Here is a 22,293-nt window from a genome sequence, read left to right on the forward strand (position 1 = left end):
TGTTATTAACTCTAGTCACTATGCTATCCACTATATCCCCATGATGTGATTATTTTATAACTGGAAATTTGTACCTTTTGACCCCCTTCACCCATTTTGCCAGTCTTGCCCCTCCCTGCCTCTGATAACCACCAATCCGTTCTTTATATCTATGAATTTGGTTTTTTTTTTTTTTTAAGAGCCACATATAAGTGAGGTCATACAGTATTTGCCACCAATCTGTTCTTTATATCTATGAATTTGGTTTTTTTTTTTTTTTTTAAGAGCCACATATAAGTGAGGTCATACAGTATTTGCCTTTCTCTGTCTGCTTTATCTCACTTAGCGTAATGCCCCTGGGTCCATCCCTATTGTCTCAAATGATGAAATTCCGTTCTTTTTTATGGCTGAATAATATTCCATTTTAATAATTAAAGTATTTTTGAGAGAGAAAACTGGATTTAAATATATTCAAGGTAAACTGCTTTTATTTACAAGGACATGTGATTTTATATTGATCCTGTTGACCATTCCTTTAATATTATCAATGGTAAGTCTTAAAAACCTTATTATAAGTAAGTATAAATTCCTCAGGTGCGTGAAAAATGTCTTTACTCCTCTCCCCATTTCTTTTCAGTGTCCAAGCAAAACCTATGATCCACTGATTAAATCCACCCGAGATTTTCCAGATGATGTCATCAGTTTCATAAAGCGGCACCCCGTGATGTTTAAATCAGTATACCCAGTTGCGGGAGGACCGACATTCAAGAGGATCAATGTGGATTACAGACTGACCCAGATCGTGGTGGATCATGTTGTTGCAGAAGATGGCCAATACGATGTAATGTTCCTGGGAACAGGTATGCTAGAATCAGATTATGCTTTCTTCCAAAAGAATTTTTCACTATTAGACAAAGAAAACAAACACTTCAGAAAGATTATTGGTCAAAATCAAACTGAGTAATTATTAGCTAACATCTAGTCAGTATTTCTTAACATTGCATATAGCACAGTCTTTTAAGTGACAGTTATAAGTAACTCCCCGCCTCCTTTAGTGTTATTTGAGATTTCAAAATATATTTGTATAATTACAATATGCCCGCTTAGATTAGGTGCTCACCATATTTGTTGATTGACTATGGATTAAAATTAAACAAGTACAGCTAAGCAATGTTTCTTTTCAAACTTCACATTTTCCTCTCTCTAGGAAGATTTTTGATTAACTCCCTCAAAGGATCCCTTCACCCAATTTTGAGAATTGCTGATTGAGTTGACTTAAGATGGCTTTTCAAAAAATTAAGCAGTAGTTTGTAAAGATCTTTAAGTAGAAACTTGTTGGAAATTATTTTTCCTGTCTTTGAATTTTGTGGAGCAAGTATCACTTTCATTATTAGAACCCATTTTAATTTTTTTGTCTGTCAACTCAGTAATTATAAAACAATTAAAAAATATTTTTCCAGAAAAAGAAATATTGCTTATTTAGTATGTCTCAAAAAAAAAAAAAGAAAAGAAAAGTATCATTTCATAATATCATGTGAATTCTAATGGCAGTAAAGGTAACATGCAAAAGAAAAGTATCATTTCGTAATATCATGTGAATTCTAATGGCAGTAAAGGTAACATGCATCATTTAGACAAAAGTACTTCATCCTGGGTAAATGTTATATGATTTAATGAATCAGGCAAAATTTGAAATAGTCTCTCACGAGTTCTAAGGAGTTTGCCACTTAATTTGCAGTGCCCATCCCAAGCATTCCCAGGTCAACATTTCCAGTGTTGTAAATGCCATTCAGCCACTAGGTGGTACTACCTAACTTTTACTGAGAAAATTATAAGGTAACTAAGATGGATAGATTTTCAATTATGACATTTGGAAAACGTATATTTAATATTTTTCAAAGATCCTAGAATCATTTAGAAACAGAGTTAAATAACTCAGACTATTTTGTGTAAATAGGATCATTACCATACTTGAATATTCTTCAACCCCAGTGCCGGATTTTAAAAGCATCTATTTTGTATAAGTTAATTTTCAAATGAGGGTTTTTTTTTTCTTTTTTCTAAGATGTTCTTTTGATTGTCTTTCTGTAATAGCATTCCACCTTGGAAACTGCAATAGAAGATCCTGTATTTAAGGCATTTTACTAAATGTCAGTTTTTGGTTTATAGTCTTTCAAATTTGGTTTACTCTTTTAAATTAAACTAAAATAATTTTAAATAAAACTTCAGTTTCTAGCCCATTAATAATGTTTCTGCAAATAAAATGTTTGTTGAGTGCACAATAATTTTCCCCATGTAGTTGGTTTCAGTAATTTCTCTATCATTTGTTAACATGATTTTAAAATGTATATATCCTACCTTTCATGGTAAGTTGGATATGATAAGTACTGAATAAATACTTCTTACATTGAGAGAGAAAAAAAATTATTTTAGTATATTTTCACCTTTCAAGTTACAAAAAGGTCATTCCACTTTAGTTATAATTTCAACCAATATTTAAATGAGACATATATATTACTTTTGCTAGGAATGTACACGTCTTTTAATATTTTCTTTATAATATGTGTTTTGTGAGCTAAAAACTATCATGTTTTGGAAGGAGAGAATCCAATCCATTAAGCTTCCCTTCTTGCATGCTTTATTTAATCTGACTTCTTTGAGAGGCATTGAAAGAAAAATGAGGGGAACAATGTGAAGGTTGCTAGGCATATACTTACAGCCAAACACTGAAATAGAAACAGCAGGATCATAGGTAATGTATTTTTTCAGACATTGGGACAGTCCTCAAAGTGGTCAGCATTTCAAAGGAGAAGTGGAATATGGAGGAAGTAGTATTGGAAGAGTTGCAGATATTCAAGGTAAGACAGTCCAGACTTCCAGAAGAAATGGTGAAACCTAACAGCCCTTGGTATAGGAGAGTGTGTTTAAATATCGTCACTTTTCCTGCAGAAGTCTGTGCACTTGGCTCCTTTATTTTCCTTTTCCTTAAGCAATGGGAAAAAAGTTTTAAAAGCAACTGAGAATGGGACTCCCTGTTCCTTGTAGAATACCACTAAATTCAGGGCTCCTGGGATTGCCCCTCATTACTTTATTCTCTAAGCATATGGTCAGACAAGTCGCCACAGTAGATGAAAGCCTGGGGTCTCTTTGACTATCCAGATGCTTTTCTACTTTATAAATTTTACTTTTCAATTTCTCCTCAATTGAATTTGAGAAAACTGGAGGAGTGTATAAATCACATGTCCCTGCTTTTCTGTAAGGAATTCTTTTTTTTTTTTAAAGGTTGCATGATAGTAAGTCTTCATTTTTTATGTGTGATACATTCCCCTAAAGAGTTAGTAGATCTAAAATAATAGTTTTCCAGATTTGGGGGATGTCTGACTTTTAACAGTACATTTGAATTGTGGCGTTCTTTGTAGATGCTCAATGACATTTAGTTTAAAATTATTTTCTGAGAATAACATTAGAAATAAAATTGTATTTCTGAAAGGAGCCTTTAAAAAATATGTTGTTTCATTCATAACATTTTTATTGAGATAGTTCATTAAAATGAGCTGTTTCCCATGAACATCTATTGCCTTAAAATCAAGTAGAGCCCCCCACTGAGAGGAAGGCAAGGTAATTAACAGGCCAAGTTCCACAGGATCCTGTTTACATTGTGATGATAATAGTGGTCAAGGAGTTAACTAGAACAAGATCTGCTATCTGGCATCTACCAAAAACAAAGTCTTGGGTGTTCCTGAGGGAGAAGCTGATGTCAAATGTAAGTGTGAACCCAGAAGCCAAAAATAAAACCCCCACAATACATAGGGCACCTTAGAATAAGGTTTACTTGTTGGCTGTTAGTGTCAAGAGGAATTGTTTGCATTCCACTGTTAAGATTAAATAATGAATCTCTTTCCTTCATTAAAAAAAAAAAAAGTTATTGGATAAGACTTTCTCATTTTAACATCTTTCTTTCATTTTTTTAATGTATTTTCTTAAACTTTTGATATCTGCTTCTGTTTATTGGTTTGTAACTATTGGCCGGTGAGAAATGAATGAATAGTAAATAGAGAGAGAGGTAGATGATAAGTAGATGAAAAAATTTTAAAGCATGCCATCCTTTAGTTTGGTACCTTCTGCGTTCATGTTTCTAGTTTTGTATTGCATGCACGAAGCCATAATGTCTACAAGTAAAGCTAGCCTTAGTTCACATCGCAAAATCACGGACATCAATAGCTTGCAGTTTTCCGTAAAGAATACGCTCATCCGCAAGGAGCACTATAACTTTCCAGAACTCTGCTACTTGAACAAGTTTTTGAACTACTGATCTAAGTAAGAGCAGAACGAGGTAATAAATAATTATGGAGATGTTCTTGTCAACACTAGCTTGAATTATATGGAAGCAGTTAAGATAAGCAGATTTAGAAGGAGAAGCCTTGTGGGCAACTGGGAGCGATTTTCAATGCGGAGTATTTCTTCATACATTTAGGTAATTTTTCTGTAATAAGATACTTCAAAATAACTATTTTGATACTTTCTATTAAGGTAGAATTACCACACATTGGAAGGAAATAGCAAACATTAAGATCCTTTTCCCCCCCTGTGTAACAGACCCTTGAAGTTTACTTCAGTGATCTTTGGTACATGACAAAACAACATATTGGCTGCTATAAAAGACTGTTAATGATTACTTTATTAACATTTTACTTTATTAACATTTGACTTCTTTTTTCAGCACTCATCAATCATCTTGAACATGGAATTGTCTCTGAAACAGGTACTTTCTAATTTTTGTGTAAAAATTAGCCACAAAAGCAACAAGTTGCTCAAATTCAAGTTCAGTTTAGGGAAAATCTATTGAAGTTGAAAGTAAATTGTGAATAATGTAAAAAGCTCTAGCTTTTTTGTTTCTTTTATAACCTATTAGAGGCCATTGTTGCAGTCCTTGCCTTAAGAGAAGTAGAACCAAATATCATTAAGTGATTGATATAGTCTCCCCTTCCCTTGGCTCTTGAAAACTGAGTTCACTTTCTTTGTCTCTTGAGGATGTGTTTCTGTCAAGGCCATAAGAAATTCATGTAGAATACCAGCCCTAATCACTAAAAATGATTTTTAATCAGGGAATCCAGAAGTTAGACTATGGACTGCGGTGGCGAAGAGCCCAAAAGTCAACCTCCAGCCTTCCACTTAGTATCTGACTCCTGGAATCAATTTCCTTAACAGCGAAGTTAGGGAAACAAAATCCACCTCCTAATAAATGGATGCTGAGTGCAAAATTCTAGACAGAGAGTTGGTATATTGTGAAGTAAATGGTAGCTAATAGTAATATTTATTAGATTCCACAATTCTCAGATATGATACTCCAAATCCCACTTGATTCAAGAGGTTCAGACTTGCATTAGGCTAAGAAAGTTGTGGGACATTGTGTTGAACCATAAGGTATTGCTAACACTGTCTTAATCTACTATGCCTAGTTATGATACAGAGATTATCAGGGAAAAGATCTACATAGGTTTCTTCTTTGGTCTTTTCCATTAATTTGTCCACTCAACATTTAGTTCTTGAAGGCCTACTACTGACCTTGGAGGGTACAGAAATGAATGAATAGCAGAGCCCTTAACTTCCAGAAGCCCACAGTGGAGCCAGGAGATGAAGGAGCATGTTGGCAATGCAGAGCAATAATGGAAGCACATACTGGGGGGACACAGGGGAGTCTGAGAGGGAGCCAGGTGGAGCAGGGGAAGACAGCACAAAGAAGACACATGAACCCAAACTATGAAGGATGTTTCAGTTAACCACATAAATTCAAAGAAGAGGGGATGAGGAAGCCTATGCCAAGGGGAGGAGGAGAACATTTGGAAAGGTGTAAAGAGTGAGAGACCATGGCTTCTTCTAATAAGTTTGTGGACAATTAGAGCAAAGGGCATATGTGTATGCAGGAGACAAGGAGGCTAGCAATGAATCTGGGATTATAAAACCGAGCAAAATTAGGGGCATCCTTCTATGTCCTCCTAAGAAATTTAAAAATTTTATCTAAGGACAATGAAATCCTTTGAAGATTTTCAGCAGGAATGTGTTGTGATAAGATTTTCCTCTTACGAAGGTCAATGTGGTGTGGCAGTGTGGAGGAGGTACTGAGTCCTGGGGTTGAAAACAAGGCTAAAGCCAGAGGAAATATTAGGACACTTACAAGTAATCCAGGAAAGAAATGATAAGACTAAGGTGCTGACAGTGGCAGAGGAGTGGAGAGAAAGAGAAGTGAAGAGCTCTGTGTACGAGAATGGAGAAGATACGGTGGCTGACAGGGAGAGGGGACTCAGGGACAACTGCCCTCTTTGTGTCCTGGATGACTGGGGAGGTGCCGCTCACCAAGGCAGGGTGGCAGGACTAGATTTAGGACAATCAGTATGTCCACTTCGATGTTGTTTTCAAGATGCCACTGACTCTTTGGACAATAAGAAAGGCAAAGGAATGAGGATAGAAAAGAGGGGGCACCTAACATTTAATGCAAAGATAGGAATCATCAAAGGAGACCGAAGTCTTAGGTGGGAATAAAGGTGGAGAACAAGAAAAAGTGAAGAGAGTTTCAAGGAAAGTGTCATTCTAGGCGTCAAACACCACAGAGAATTTAAGTAAAACAAATACTGAACAGGGGGCATTGCATTTAGCAACCAGGAAGTCCAAACTGACATTGTCACGGGCTAGAGAGGTATAAGACAGATTTCTGCAGGCTGAGTACATGTCTGGTGTTTATGTCAATATTTACTTCTCAGGTTTTCCCCCTCTGTTCAGTGTTTGACATGGTCCAGGAGTGCTGACCCTGAGTCCCCAGAAGGCACAGACGCTGGCTCCTCCAACTGTAACATCTGTCTCCACACCTCCTCCAGCACATGCACTCAAGTGAATGAATCTAGAGAGCAGTGCCTTATTTTCAGGGCTTATTTTCAAAATGTCATTTTATGTGCTAAGTTTTTTAGTATCCTGCAGCCTTTCGTTTGTGATACGGCATCTTTCAAGCCTCCTTAATACCTTCTTCACCGTGATACCAAATATTTTCTTTCCCTCATTTAACCCATTTTCCTTCAGGGATCAGTAAATACTTCATTAGCAAGTGAGGTAGTTCAAACCACAAGAAAGTTTTATAAATCCCTTTTCAGTCATCTCTCATGCAAGAAGCCACAGCAGAGGAAGACCATCAGTGTTGCCTAAAGCATCTGTGCTTGATGTAATCTACCAAAGCGCATTTTCAACCATTGAGAAAGAATTTGACGTCTTAATTCCTCCGTCTAACAGCTGGTTTTTGACCTTCTTAAATTACTGCCAAGGTTATTCTAGCTCTAGAATGCTGTCCATTTCAGTGCAACATCATCCAGCCACCATCCTGCCGGGAGTAGAAGGGATTGACTTACCTTGCTCTTTGTTATGTTTCTACACAAGTGCATATGTTCTGTACAAGGGACACCCGAGGAGATAGATTTAGGTCTGTGGTGGGGTATTCAAGAAAGGGAAGTTCTTAAGATGAGTCTGAAAGATGCTTCCAATTCATTCGTCTTGCCTGATTTGTAGCAACAATTGTACATTGGCTCCCGCGATGGATTGGTTCAGCTCTCCTTGCACAGATGCGACACTTATGGGAAAGCCTGTGCAGACTGTTGTCTGGCCAGAGACCCCTACTGTGCCTGGGATGGAAATGCATGCTCTCGCTACGCACCCACTTCAAAAAGGTAAGAGGCACATCGAATTAAGGGATAGCCTTCGTTTCTACACAATGAATATCTGACACGAATACCTCGTCTTAGAGTTTCAAGAGAAAATAGATAGCAAACATGGTCTGCGGTAAGAATATTACAATTCAGTGTTGTTGCACGCTTGTGCATAAAACTCAGTGTTGAAGGAGGGTAAAATACAGTGTTCTGACTCTGAAAAGGGGAGCTTTAAAAGTTCACATTAATTGTTTATATTCTTTTCCATCATCTATGTTAAATACCATTACAAGTTTGTTTTCCTCGACTACTTTGCCCTAGCTTACATTCCTCCCTTCTTCCCTTTTTTTAAAATATGTCTATACTTAGCCTTACTGTTTTGCAAATAATGTCTGAATACACATGTTTGTTAAAGGGTAGATTATATGCAGCCTACAGCACATCTCATTGACTTAGTACAATTTTATTTTTACTACGGTAACTCTAACTTGGCCAGCTTCTGCCACTCAGATGTACTTCAGCGTCAAAATGTTGCCCTGCTGTTTGTTGTTCATTGCTTTATGTGCTCTTAAAAATCATGCTAGTCTGAGCCAACAATACCCAGCTAGAAATTTCTTCTAGACACACATGGGCAAAAGCACCACAAAGTCATTCCAGCACTGATCTGGTTTCAGCACTGTTTTCAATAGCAAAATAATTGGAAAGAACCTGAATGCCATCAATATGACTGATGCTGGCTAAATAAACTATGATAATAATTTTTAAAATGTGTATTACAGTAACGCTTGTTTTCTATAGCATTGTTCAAAGTGTATTTTTCCTGTAGTTAAAATGTCAGCAAATTGTATATGGTATTTTTTTTTAATCTTTAGGTCTCTATTAACAAAGTACAATGATAACAGGTGAGCGTAGGTCAGTCCCACTAGTGCATACACACTTGTTTCTTGCTTGACAAATCAGTCAAATTTCAAATTCCAGGAATCGCAGATTGAATGTAGAGTACAACCGCAGATACTGCTTAAAATTAGGAGACATTTTACATTCCCTGAAATTTCCACATTAGATGTGAATGGAGAGATACCATTATTACAAGTCGAAAGTAAAAAACACCAATATTTTATTATAGTTTTTGGCTAAGAATATACTTAGGATAGTGAGTCCTTGGGGAATATTTTTCTTTTCTAGAAGCTAAAAAATAAGAGTGCTCATTAGTTGGTAATGAACCTTCAGTTTGATGAATTGACCCTGTTTCTTAAGAACCCAAGATTTAAAAACATTCTTGACCTTATGTACCTTATACCATCATAATTTTTCTTCTTATATTTCCCAAGACTGTATCTCTGATCTCGCAGACATGCCACTGTGATATTTTCCCTTACCTTAACATAACGTGCTCGTGAGCCAAAAAATGTATATGATAGATGAATCTCGTACGGGGTTATCACCTGGTCAGCACTGCCCTTAAGGAACACCCTAGATATTGCAGAGTTTACTATGAGTTTTATAGTTGCTGAAGTGCCAACATAAAATAGCCAAACCAAATGAAAACACACTGTAAGAGCTTAAGACTTCTTTAACTTCGATGTAGCAGCTTTTTCTTTTTTTATGCAATAGCTACTGTTTTCTCTTAAGGAAAATATATGACAATAATGCACAACACCATTGTTTATTATTATCATTATCTCTACTCTGGGAAAAACAATGTGAACAAGCTCTCAGCAGATAGGAGTGACTTCGAGCCACTCCTGCCATGTCAAACTTGTACTTCCATTTGCGGTGACAATATTTAACTTGTTGCTTAATCAAATCTATGTAATAATGAATCTTCATGTGGTAAAGAGTTGTGTATTTGTGTTTACCTTCCTACCCACTAACTAAAGCTCTTATATCTTATTACTTTCCCATTGACTGATTGAAAAAAAAAAAAAAAAGGGTAGGGAGAGTTGCCCCTGCTGGATGTATCTGAAACCTGGACTATATTTATAGTCAACGTGTTCTGAATAATTTGTCAAAAGTCAGAGGAGCACTGGGTGTTACACGCAATTAAGGAATCATTGAACACTACATCAAAAACTAATGATGGCTATACAGTGGCTAACTGAATATAGTAAAAAAATAAAAATAAAAAATAAATAAAATTCAAGTCAACTTATTTCCAAAACAGGATTCACTCTGTTAGGACTCTATTGTTAGTGGCATTTGAATTAAGGTTAGAGTGATGGGAATATTGCCCTATATTTAAGTTGAGCAGCAAGACAAAAATAGTTCTGCTTCTGCCACTGTTATTAGTGTTAGATGCAGACTTTATATAATCCAACTCTCATGCTTAATGTTCTAAACCATTTAATCCCTTTTCCATAGGCGCGCTAGACGGCAAGATGTAAAGTATGGAGACCCAATCACCCAGTGCTGGGACATAGAAGACAGTAAGTATAGCTTTAATATGTTTTTCTCCCATTTAAAATTTTAAGCCTGGTCTTTGAGTGTCTTTTTATTATATGACTTAAAATATCTATTATATAGGAAGCTCTTATTTTATATAATGCTTATGTTCTGGAAAAGCAATAGGAGATTTTATAAATCAACCCCCGTCTACATGCCTAAGTGAATAATCCTTTGTTATATCATTATTTGTTTCATATGTCTTTTAAAATTCCTGTCCTTTTTTTGGGGTACTTTTTACTGCCTTAGCTATCCTTGTAAAGTTTAAAAACTGCTAATAAAGATAAAACAGGATATAGTCCAAAACATATGGACATTTAGGGTAAACTCGGAGACCCTCCCAGAGAAGTCTGATGAGAGTGTAGGCACTTGTTAGTAAGTTAGCCGATGCATTATTTGAATTTGTGTATTAATTCATGGTTTCATTCAATCAGTGGATGTTTATTAAGTGACTTCCATGTGCATGTAATTGTCCTGGGTACACTTTGGGACAAAGAAACTCCTTCGAGACCTTAAGATTCTTTGGGGAGATGTCATAAAGCATAATTAGTGAAATGGGAGTTTAACAAAGAGAGTGATCACCAGAGACTGTATTGTTCAGAGAAAAATTCATGGAAAATCTTGAGAGCCTGAGTACTAACGGGACAGGGTGGAGAGTAGAGAGGACTTCTGTCGAGTCTGATAACAGAGGAAAAAAAACTATAAGAGTATATATTCCAAAGCTTTGGTTGCTTCCCACTGTCAAGTTCTACCTTCAGATAGAAAGTGCATGCACGGGGCGCCTGGGTGGCACAGCGGTTAAGCATCTGCCTTCGGCTCAGGGCGTGATCCCGGCGTTACGGGATCGAGCCCCACATCAGGCTCTTCCGCTATGAGCCTGCTTCTTTCTCTCCCACTCCCCCTGCTTGTGTTCCCTCTCTCGCTGGCTGTCTCTATCTCTGTCGAATAAATAAATAAAATCTTTAAAAAAAAAAAAGAAAGAAAGAAAGTGCATGCACATGCCTGTACACGCACACACACACACACACACACACACACACACACACTCATACGTGCACACGTGCACGTGCACACATAACTGGAGGAAGAAACTGTCTTCATCACGTTGTTAGTGACCACCCCAGCATTGAATAAACAACCCAAACTTCATAGTCTATAACTGGTGGCCTGGAAGTTTTTTAGTTTAAAAACAAAACAGTTATTTATCATTCATAATTTCATTTCCTGAAAAATAGCTCTGGTCCAGCATCGTATGTTCAACTCCCCGTTCTAATGTGTGGGTGACTCCCTGTCATGTCCAGTGTCTTATTTAGCAGTCGTTACCGTGTGCTCTGGTACGGTTTTTCATTCGTGTATTGAGGATACACCAGTGAATAAAAAAGAAAACCACCCGCGCATCTGTGGAACTTTTGTTCAAGTTGTGTTGGGGGGGAAGCAGGTGGCAAACTTAAAAACGAGTAAAATATATTCTCTGTCACATAGTGGTAAATGTGAACAAAGTGACACAAACGCAGTTCCTGCCAGAGGTGGAGACAGTGACACGCCATCTCCTGTTCCTGCCACGACCCACCACACGCAGTCTGCTCACCATCGTCATCACTGCCCCCAATCCATTTTGTGTCAAGGTCTCCAGCAGTTTCCTCCTTCCCGTATCCAATGGCCAATTTTCAGTTCTCGTTTTTTCCTTCATGTCTAACTCCCTCCTCCTTGAAACACATTCTTTGTTTGACTTCTGCGCAGGGACACACTAGAGCCAGTTCTAATGGTCCCATGAGAGCTGATAGCTTATTATTTAGGAATTTTGTGAGCTGATTTTAAACCATCGGTGGCTTGATTTCGGCCGTAGTGGGAGTTTTTACGCCAAGAAAATGAGCGAGCTACAAATCAGGGCTTTTTGTTTTCAAAGAGATGGTGTCCCAGCACCCTTGAGCTTCATAGCCCCATATCCTTCTGCCTTTCCTTTTACTTTAAGGGCTGCTCCTTCTCAATGTTCTTAAACTGCCCTTTTCATCCCACTGTCTAAACAGAAAATCTCTGCCTCTTCACTGCCTAACACCATCAATTTCAATTCGATCAGAGGCAATTCGCTCCCAAATTCTGAGTCCAGTTCTAAACCCTCTCCTGTGTGCCAGACTTGTATGCCCAGCCGAGAGCTCCTGTTAGATGCCTAATAAGCATCCCAAATTATATCTGAGAAAGAATTTGTGTTGTCTTTTCCCAAACTTTGTTGTTCTGCACACTTTCCCGTATTAATAAATACCACTCCCATTTACCCAACTGCTTAAGGAAAAAAGCAGCTAGGCTTCATATTTTTCTTTTTCTCTTCCTTTCACATCCGGATACAACCTCTCCGTAAGTCATTACGGCTCTGTGGCTGCAACTGTTCCTACTTCTCATCCCCTCCAAATGTGTCCACTTAACTGAAGCCACCACCATACCTCTCCCAGAGCTGTTTGTCTGGTTCTCCTGCTTCCAGGCTGGTCCCTGGTCAGTCTCTATCCCGCTGTTCAAAAACTTACGCTAGATCCCATCATTCCCTTACTCAAAAGCTTTCACTAGGTTCTGAGAACAATTGGAAAAAAATCCACAGCATTTACCATGGCCTACAGACTCTGCTTGATCCCACTCCTGGTGCCTGCCCTGCGCCTCTCTCTCGTCACTGTTACATGGCTTGCTCACTGAGTTTCTGTCTTCCAACAGCCCCAGGCTGGTTCCTGCTGCAGTTAGCCTTGCATTTGTTTCCTCTGTACCTAAAGAACTCTTCCCTGCAAGTGTCTGCGTAGCTCCATCTTCACACCATTCAATTTTATGTTTAACAGGTTAATTTCTCAGAGACAACTCTTCTGACCATCCTATCTGAAATATCTTTCTCCTTATTCTACCTCTTACTCTCTAAAGTGCTTTATTCTTATTTGCAGTGCACAACACTGCCAAATACTATATTCTTTATCTATTTCATTCACTTGATGACTTTCTCTCTGTCACTGGAATGTATACTCCATTGTGGGCACACAAGAATGTTTGCATAATGCACGGGTAAAGGGAAAGATACTTAGCTGGATGGCATTTGAGCTGCACTACGAGGGGAAAGACCAATTTTAAAGTAGATAAAGCAACAATAATTAAAATCAGAAAGACCTCACATAGGTTGGGCTAAGTTTGTGAGTTTATGTTTGCCCTGCAGGTTATAAGGGGTTATTTCGTATTTCTAAGACAAATCATTTTTTAAAAAAATAGAATTGGCACCTGGCACCTGTATAGGGGAAGCCAGAGACAGAGAATCAACCATGGGAATTAAAGTAGAAGTTATTGAGGGTATTTACAAATTAAAGTATTTGCAATCTTAAGGAATTTTTTTGTTAAGATATAATTGACATATAACATTATATTAGTTTCAAGTACATAACAATAATGATTCAATATTTGTATGCATTGTGAAATAATCACAATAGATGTAGTTAGCATCCATCAGCACACATAGTTGCAAAAAAAAATTGTTTTCTTGTGATGAGAACCTTTAAGAGGTACTCTCTTGGCCACTTTCAGATATGCAATACTGTATAATTAACTACAGTCATCACACCGTACATTACATCTCTAGAAGATTGTACCTTTTGACCCCCTTCACCCATTTTACCCACCTTCCACCTCCCACCTCGGGCATCTACCAATCTGTTCTCTGTATTTATGAGCTCAGATTTTTTGGGAGGGTTTTGGGTTTTGGTTTTTTTCTCTTTTTTGCTTTTTTTATATTCCACATATAAGTGAGATCATGTGGTATTTGTCTCTCTCTGACTTATTTCACTTAGCATAATGTCCTCAAGACCCATTCGTGTTGTCAGAAGTGGCAAGATTTTCTTCTTTTCCATGACCGAAAAATATCGCATTGTGTAGATGTATAGCACATCTTTATCCCTTCATCCTTGATGGCGCCTACCCTTGTTCTCATATCTTGGCTATTGTAAATAATGCTGCAGTGAACAATGGGGCGATATATCTTTTCAAGTTAGTGTTTTTGTTTTGTTTTCTTTTTCAAGTAAATACCCAGAAGTAGAATCGCTAGATCATATGTTAGTTACATTTATAATTTTTTGAGGAAACTCTAAACTGTTTTCTATAGTGGGTGGGTAATTTACATCCCGCCAATAGTGCACAAGTGTTTCCTTTTCTCCACTTCCTAGCCAACACTTGTTATTTCTTGTCTGCCAGTCTGACAGACATGAGGTGATAGCTCAGTGTGGTTTTGATTTGTTTCCCTGATGACGAGTGATGTTGAGCATCTTTTCATGTACCTGTTAGCCATCTGTTATGTTTTCTTTGGAAAAATGTTTATTCAGTTCCCCTGCTCATTTTTTAACTGGATTATTTGGGGAGTTTTCCTATTGAGTTATATGAATTGTTTATATATTTTTGATATTAAGCCCTTACCAGATATATGATTTGCAAATATTTTCTCTTAGTAGGTTGAAATTTCATTTTGTTGATGGTGTTCTTTGCTGTGCAAAAGCTTTTTAGTTTGATGTAGTCCTACTTGTTTATTTTTGTTTGTGTTGCTTACGCTCTGGCAGCAAATTAAAAAAAATCGTCGGTAAGATCGATGTCAAGGAGCTTACTGCTTACATTTTCTTCTGGGAATTTTAAGGTTTCAAGTTTTACATTTAAGACTTTAATCCATTTTGAGTTAATTTTTGTGTATGTTGTAAGATAGTGATCCAGTTTCATTTTTTGACATGTGGCTGTCCGGTTTTCCCAACACCATTTGTGGAAGAGACTGTCCTTTCCCTATTGTATATTGTTGACATCTTTGTTGTGAAATAAATGACCCTGTATGTGTGGGTTGATTTCTGGGCTCTCTATTCTGTTCCATTGATCTGTGCTATTTTTATGCCAATACCATACTGTTTTAATTACTATAGTTTTATAATATGGTTTGAAATCAGGGAGTGTGATGCCTCCAGCTTTGTTTTTCTTTCTTAAAGATTGCTTTGGCTATTCCGAGTCTTTTATGGTTCCATGCAAATTTTACGATTATTTTTCTGTAAAAAATGTCATTGGAATTTTGATCGTGATTGCATTGAATCTGTAGATTGCTTCGAGTAGTATGGACATTTGGCAGTATTAATTCTTTTATTCATGAGCATGAAATACCTTTCCATTTACTTGTGCCTTATTCAGTTTCTTTCATTAATGCCTTATAGTTCTTAGTGTGCTGGTGTTTCACCTCCTTAAGTTTATTCCTAGGTATTCATTCTTTTTGATGCTATTATAAATAAGATTATTAAAAATGGGAAATTTAAGACTCAGAAATGAAACAAAGATTATTGGTAACAACAATTTCCTATCAAACTGACGTAGTGATGACTTTGTGTCAAAGGGTCCCTGTTTTTACTGATTTGAAAAAGGATTCTGTACAATCAGCTATTTCACTTTTCTCATTGATTTCACTAATTTATCTTTTACTAACTTGACCAATTCTTTGGTTGAATCAGTCTAATTGAGCTTCTCCCCAGCCCTTGCCCCATCACCTAACAATCAGCCTGCATGCTCCCTGCTTTGTTCATGATTTCCGTTTGCTCAGGAGAATGGCATCTGTTACTGTGAAATAATGCATGTCTTTCTCTTCCATGATTGGCACTGGCAATCTTTCTGTGCATTAGGAATTTATTAACTGTGAAAATCGTAGATATAATCTGTTGAATGGGCAGGGATAGTGGATATCTTACAAGTTTCAAATGGAATCCACACATTTTGAAGGTTAGATCCGGTTAATTCATAATGGTGTCAGCACGCCTGACTTAATCATTGGTGGTAAAACACAAACAAGTTCAAAAAGAAGTTTCTTCAAAGGAAAGTCTAACTGTTGGATAAATGTGCATTCATGCCATTTGCTGATAATTTTGTGTGCTTACATTTAGGATTCACAGAGGTCCCTTAAGCCTTACTCTTAGTTTATGCTAAGTAGGCCCATCTGCAGAATTGAGACATCTGAATATATGATGAAAAAGTACATGTTTGGGCCAGGCCGAACAGCCGTCATTTTTTATTTGATCAAATTTGAGCTACAGATCTTAGATCACACATGGGACACAGCCTTTGGCTACTCTGGATGGAATGTATTTCAGATGGTGCTGTTGATTTACGAGAATAAGGTGTCTGAGGCACTGTTCCTTTAGCATCCCATTAACTATCTTATAGCAAATGCGTGTTGGGCTTAAGTATCCCTTTTTGAATAAGAGAGAACTGTTTTTTTGGTAGATAATACAGATAAGGTCCAGATTCGGAGTATTAGAGCATCCAGCTCAATATCATTATATAATTTTATCAAGTACAGACCATTGTACTTACTTTTTTGATATTAAAATGTCTTAATGTTATATGGTCAGCTCTGTGGATCAATTCATGATAGGATTTCTCTTAGAAGATGAAGTAAATTCCTCTTCCAGAACTATCCACAAAATTGGTTCTATTTTATACAAATTAAAACGTGTGAAGCATTAAAAGACACTAAACTTTTATTCAGTTGAGCTTAGATAAAGAGATTCAATGTTTAGAGTTAGGTCTTATGAATTCTTATTTAAAAAAAAACAGTTGGAAATAGTTAATATATTCATGAAAGGGTAAAAATTGCAATGCAGGGATAGAGTTTTATTTTTTTTTTTTTAAAGATTTTATTTATTTATTTGACAGAGACAGCCAGCGAGAGAGGGAACACAAGCAGGGGGAGTGGGAGAGGAAGAAGCAGGCTCATAACGGAGGAGCCTGATGTGGGACTCGATCCCAGAACGCTGGGATCACGCCCTGAGCTGAAGGCAGACGCTTAACCGCTGTGCCACCCAGGTGCCCCAGGGATAGAGTTTTAAAAGTCAATCTATTAGATAATATTTGACTCTTAGGTAACAATATTATATCATGAATTTCCTTTCCCTTTAATAATGTATATGAATCTTTCCCCCATAGCATCTGTTCTAAATCAGCCTATTTTCCCATTGCTTTTAAAATAAGGTCAAGGTTAATCTCCTATTCCATGTTTGCTTTCCAGGCATTAGTCATGAAACTGCTGATGAAAAGGTGATTTTTGGCATTGAATTTAATTCAACCTTTCTGGAATGTATACCTAAATCCCAACAAGCATCTATTAAGTGGTATATCCAGCGGTCAGGAGATGAGCATCGAGAGGAGGTAAGTTATAGTCATCAAAGAATGATCACCTTGAGGGATATAGGGTAAAAGTTAAATCAAGTTTTGGTTGTGAGAGGTGTTCAATGTTCAGTGCCATTCCGTGCTCTCATCACTATTTGATACAAAGGAAAATAACAATTTATACTCACTAACATGAAACTTAACAATGCATTTGAGATAAGAATAGGACAATTTAATACAGATACATTAATAAAGTATATTTAAAAGCAGATTGAATTTTTGTAAGAAAGTTACATATTTTTTTTCAAATAACATTCTCATAGATTGTACATAGTTTAGAACAATGCCCTGATCAAAAAATAAGAACACAATATTTTCCCCCGCAGTAGGATAAGGACTAAATTTTAACTCATATTGTGTTATATCATAAAATAAGACAAGTTGAATGTGTATAACAATAGAAAGATCTATCTTTATTATATCATATGAACAAGTTGGATACCTAGCTGGATGTGTACTTTTTCACACTTACATATTAAAATTAAATCAACAGAGGGAAAAGTAACATGGATGTTCCCTTCATCTTTTGACTTTTTCTGTTTCAGTCTCTCTAGGACATACATATGGGTTGAAACAATCACAGAAATTTTGTGAGGTAGATAAGTTATGTATGTTACTGAACTTAATGAGGTGACTGTGGGTAGCCTGAGAAATCCTGTATTATTATTTGAGGGCCATGAAACAAAGGGTAATTGACAGGGTTTTTATTTTTCTATTTCAGTGCCTAAGAGAAACTAGTGAAACTCAGTATAGAGTTCTAATATTCCCAATATTAAACTGAGGACACTGTAATGAGTAATCGAATGAACTCAGGATTCAGAATTAGATGTTCAATTGAATCCCGGTCCTATGTCCTTTGGTAATATCACTGAGCCCGTATGGGCCAGAATTTTTTAACGTGAACAAAATAAATACAAAGGTTACTATGAAAATAAAATGAGAAAATACAGATGAGAATGTGAATTTCAAAGCAGAGGATTATTCACAAGTGTAAAGTATGTATATACAATTACATATACTCTATCAGGAAGATGTGCGAAATATGAAATAGCACTGATCACATGTTCAGTTGACGGCTGAGGATTTATGATCAGGTTGTAACTTCTCTAACACTGAGTTTCTCTGTCATATAAACAGCAGACCAAATGCTCCAGAATACAGCCTTCTTGATAAGTCTATAAACATTTAAGGGACATCTGGGTGGCTCAGCCGGTTAAGCATCAGCCTTCGGCTCAGGTCACGATCTCAGGGTCCTAGGATAGAGCCCCACTTCAGGCTCCCTGCTCAGCGGGGAGTCTGCTTCTCCCTCTCCCTCTGCTCCTCCCCTGCTGCCCCCCCCCCTCATGCTTGCTCTCTCTTTCTTTTCTCTTAAATAAATAAATAAAATATTTAAAAAATAAAATAATGTATGCAATCAGTTGTACATTAGTATAAAATAGTGGTTTTCAACCACATTGCTGCTACACTGTCCACATCTGGCAATATCTAGAGAATTCTTGGTTGTCACAGCTGGGGGGGCGGCAGAAGGTGCTCTTGGCGTTTCATGGATAGAAGTCAGGGATGATGCTAAACATTCTTCAGTTCACAATCCCTCACAATAAAGAATTCTCTTGCCCCAAATCTCAGTAGTGCTGAGTTGAGAAGACTTGCAGTAGAAGGACCAAATTTTATCATAAGAAATTGATGTAAAGATGTGTTCCATCATTACATTAAGGTGGTAAGATCTTTCTCTTCATCTGAAATCTTCGAGAACAACTTTTTTAATTAAAATATTGACTCTTTACATAATTAATACCAAGGGAATATTCTAGTGTTTGTTATGTCAGATTTCCCCAATAAAACTTGATTCTTCATCATTACTGACATCCATAAATTCTAAGATTATGGCATATCCATATTTATACTAAATGTTTATTTTAAGGGCCCCATTTTCCCCAATATATACATTAAAATATTATCTGACCTTGAAGTGATTATGTAATGTTGAAACATAAAGGATTAACTTTTTATCAAAGAAATATTGGAGCAATGTTTTCTGAATGTTTTTAACATGCAGATTTTTAGTTACAGTGCAATATTTTACTTTTAAATGTCCCAAACTAGTATTTTGATTTTATAGTCGATAAATTTTTATGACCTCTCATCAGTTAAATATAATTCTTTAATAATTATGTTTCTTCCATGGCAAAGTTAATCTGACTTTTGAAAAACTATGGTACTCTGCTTGGGGTAATCTCCTAGTTACAGGTATATACATTTGCCTATTCACATTTGCGTTCATGTCTTTTATCTTCCTGAAAACGCAATGCATTACTTTAATGTACCTTTTAAGAGCGTATCACACAGTCATGGTGGTACCATGCTCCATGAATTTTAATGGAGCAGAAATAGTGTATTGTACTTCAAAGTATCTTAGCTGTAATATTCCAACTGGAATTTTCATCTACCTTTGTAAATAGGTAGTTACACATTGTCCAGGATATGCGATCCTGCTTCCTGAGCTGAGGAAAGGGGCAAGATCCAGACTAGATTCGAAGCACTTTTCCCAGCAGGCTACCTTCTGCTCCTTACCAAGAAGGTCACAGTTTGGAATCTCCCCCACTGAAAAACACCCTGTGGGAGGGACTAGGCTCTCCTGTGGCACAGAGCCTGTCACCGGCTTATTTGCTGCCAGGAGGAGAACATTTCCTCACTGAGCTGTTTCACAGTTGGGTGCTGTTGGGGAGGTCATGAGTCACTTATCTGCGGACTTCCTTATAAAGCTATTCTTGAAATTGATGATGTTTATGCTGTAAGTAGCGAGGTAATCGGCAGTCCCTGAGCTTCTGTTGAACTTCTGCGGTCTGAATGACTAGAAGAGGGAATACCTTATGCCATTTGTGGTAGTATTTTTGTGTGTGTGTGGCTTTTAAAAAGTATTTTAAAAAATATCTTCAAATATTTGTATTTTTCTCTTTGTAGGTCCTTGTTTTATTGTTCTTCTTTCTATTATAAAAGCAATATAAATTGTTTTGAAAATATAGTGACACATAAAGGATTATGAGGCCTTTAATGATGTCTATTCCAGCTTTTTTTCCACTAACCATTACACTGTGAGCATTTTCCTTATCATTCGATTATAATACCATATTTTTACTGTCCCTTACACCCAATACCCTGATGCCACAGTCATCCATGATTATCCCATGTTATTTAAATAACACATTTCCTCTTAAAAAAAAAAAGTAGTCAACTTCCTGATATTTAAATCCTCCTCTGCTTTCCTAAATGCTTTCTTAGGACAAATCTTTTGAGGTAAAAATAACTGAGTGAAAGGCTTTAATTATCTTTATGGCCTTTGATAACCAACTTTGTGTTGCTAATTTCTCACCCAAATCACCATATTAGTACCTTTTCTGGACTCCTGAGGCAAAATTGTATTTTACAATTTAAGAACATCATTACTAGTTTGATATGAAAAATGTCGTATCGTGTAAATATGTTATGTAAATATCTATTTTTTTTTAAAGATTTATTTATTTATTTGAGCTGGGGGAAGGGCAGAGGGGGAGAGAGTGTCTTAAACAAACTCTGCGCTATGGGGCCCAACACAGGGCTCGATCTCACAACTCTGAACTCACGACCTGAGCTGGAACAAGAGTTTAACCAACTGTGCCACCCACGTGCCCGTGTAAATATCTGTTTCTTTGAAAATTAGTGGTTGTGAATTTACCTTGTCATGTTTCTTAGCTGTTGGTTCCAGTTGTATTTGGTGAAGTGCTTGTCCCATCATTTGCTTAGTTTACATTGAAGTGTTCATTTAAAAATGATTTTCACAAGTCTTTTATATATTAGCGATGTTAACATTCTAATGTTATACATAATAGAAGTAACTTATTATGTTTTATGTCTAAACTTTATTGTGCTCCTCACAAAAAAGAGTTTTATATTTTATATAGACAAATCTGTAGATTTATATCTCTATGATTTCTCACTTATTATGCTTAGAAACTCCTTCCCGGGGCGCCTGGGTGGCACAGTGGTTAAGCGTCTGCCTTCAGCTCAGGGCGTGATCCCGGCATTCTGGGATCGAGTCCCACGTCGGGCTCTTCCACTGGGAACCTGCTTCTTCCTCTCCCACTCCCCCTGCTTGTGTTCCCTCTCTCGCTGACTGTCTCTATCTCTGTCAAATAAATAAATAAATAAATAAATAAAGAAACTCCTTCCCCAATGAAACAGGAAACACATATTTTTCTAGTTATTTTATGGTGTTATTATTACCATTGCAGTTTACATTTTCTACCACATTAATCTAGGGGTTAACTATGTATAAATTCAATTTTTCTTTTCTTAAGTAAGGAGTTGCCTCTGCACTATTTTTAAATAAGTCTTCCGTCTACATTTGTTGCTGAAAAGAGATATTCTTAAAGGCCTCGTCACTTCCAAGACACATGCAATGCTTAGCTATGAGAGAACTGACAGGTGAATTATCTGCAAAGGAATTACCATTAGGCTGCTATTATCAGAGAGCATAGTCCCTGACCTTTACCTGCTGCTTAGTACCTAAACGTCCTTTGTCCCCCTCCACGTTATTCTTTTCATTTTAAATGAATTGCCCTTCACTGAAGATCTACATTTAATAATGCCAAATATATTATTCTTGTTCACATTAGGCAAATGAATAGTCGACCCCAGTTCAAGCATGGTTTTGATTTAGCTGAGCGGTTTTTACTTATCACTTTTAGAGTGGAGAAAATTCCATGAGTTTAAATCAGTGGCCAGAGATTACATTATCTCTTCGTAAAGGAGCTGAATTTTCTAAATGGACTGTGCTGACATCTCACTGTCGAGATACAGTCTGCGTAATGCATCCTCTTCCAGCGTGGAATGAAAGCAGCACAGAGAATGGGAATGTAAAGTAGGCCAAGGTTAATCAGCCGCTTAATTTCGGCGGAGGCGCAGATTCGTGTCTCTAGATCGCAAGGAAATCCTAGGAAAAAATATC

At 36.9% G+C, this 22,293-nt stretch overlaps 1 protein-coding gene across 1 annotated transcript in view; it reads left to right on the forward strand.

Moving 5' to 3' along the window:
• The window catches only part of SEMA3D (semaphorin 3D), a 126,477-nt gene that overhangs the window by 97,280 nt on the left and 6,904 nt on the right, over positions 1 to 22,293 (forward strand). Inside the window, exons 11-16 of the mRNA XM_008686297.2 lie at positions 617 to 839; positions 2,749 to 2,837; positions 4,700 to 4,741; positions 7,531 to 7,688; positions 10,029 to 10,093; positions 17,149 to 17,288. Of these exons, the coding sequence (XP_008684519.1) occupies positions 617 to 839; positions 2,749 to 2,837; positions 4,700 to 4,741; positions 7,531 to 7,688; positions 10,029 to 10,093; positions 17,149 to 17,288 (717 nt within the window). The remainder of the gene's footprint in view (positions 1 to 616; positions 840 to 2,748; positions 2,838 to 4,699; positions 4,742 to 7,530; positions 7,689 to 10,028; positions 10,094 to 17,148; positions 17,289 to 22,293) is intronic.

The sequence above is a fragment of the Ursus maritimus genome, unplaced genomic scaffold (genome assembly GCF_017311325.1).
Source record: "Ursus maritimus isolate PB19 unplaced genomic scaffold, ASM1731132v1 scaffold_3, whole genome shotgun sequence".
Classification (NCBI taxonomy): Eukaryota; Metazoa; Chordata; class Mammalia; order Carnivora; family Ursidae; genus Ursus; species Ursus maritimus.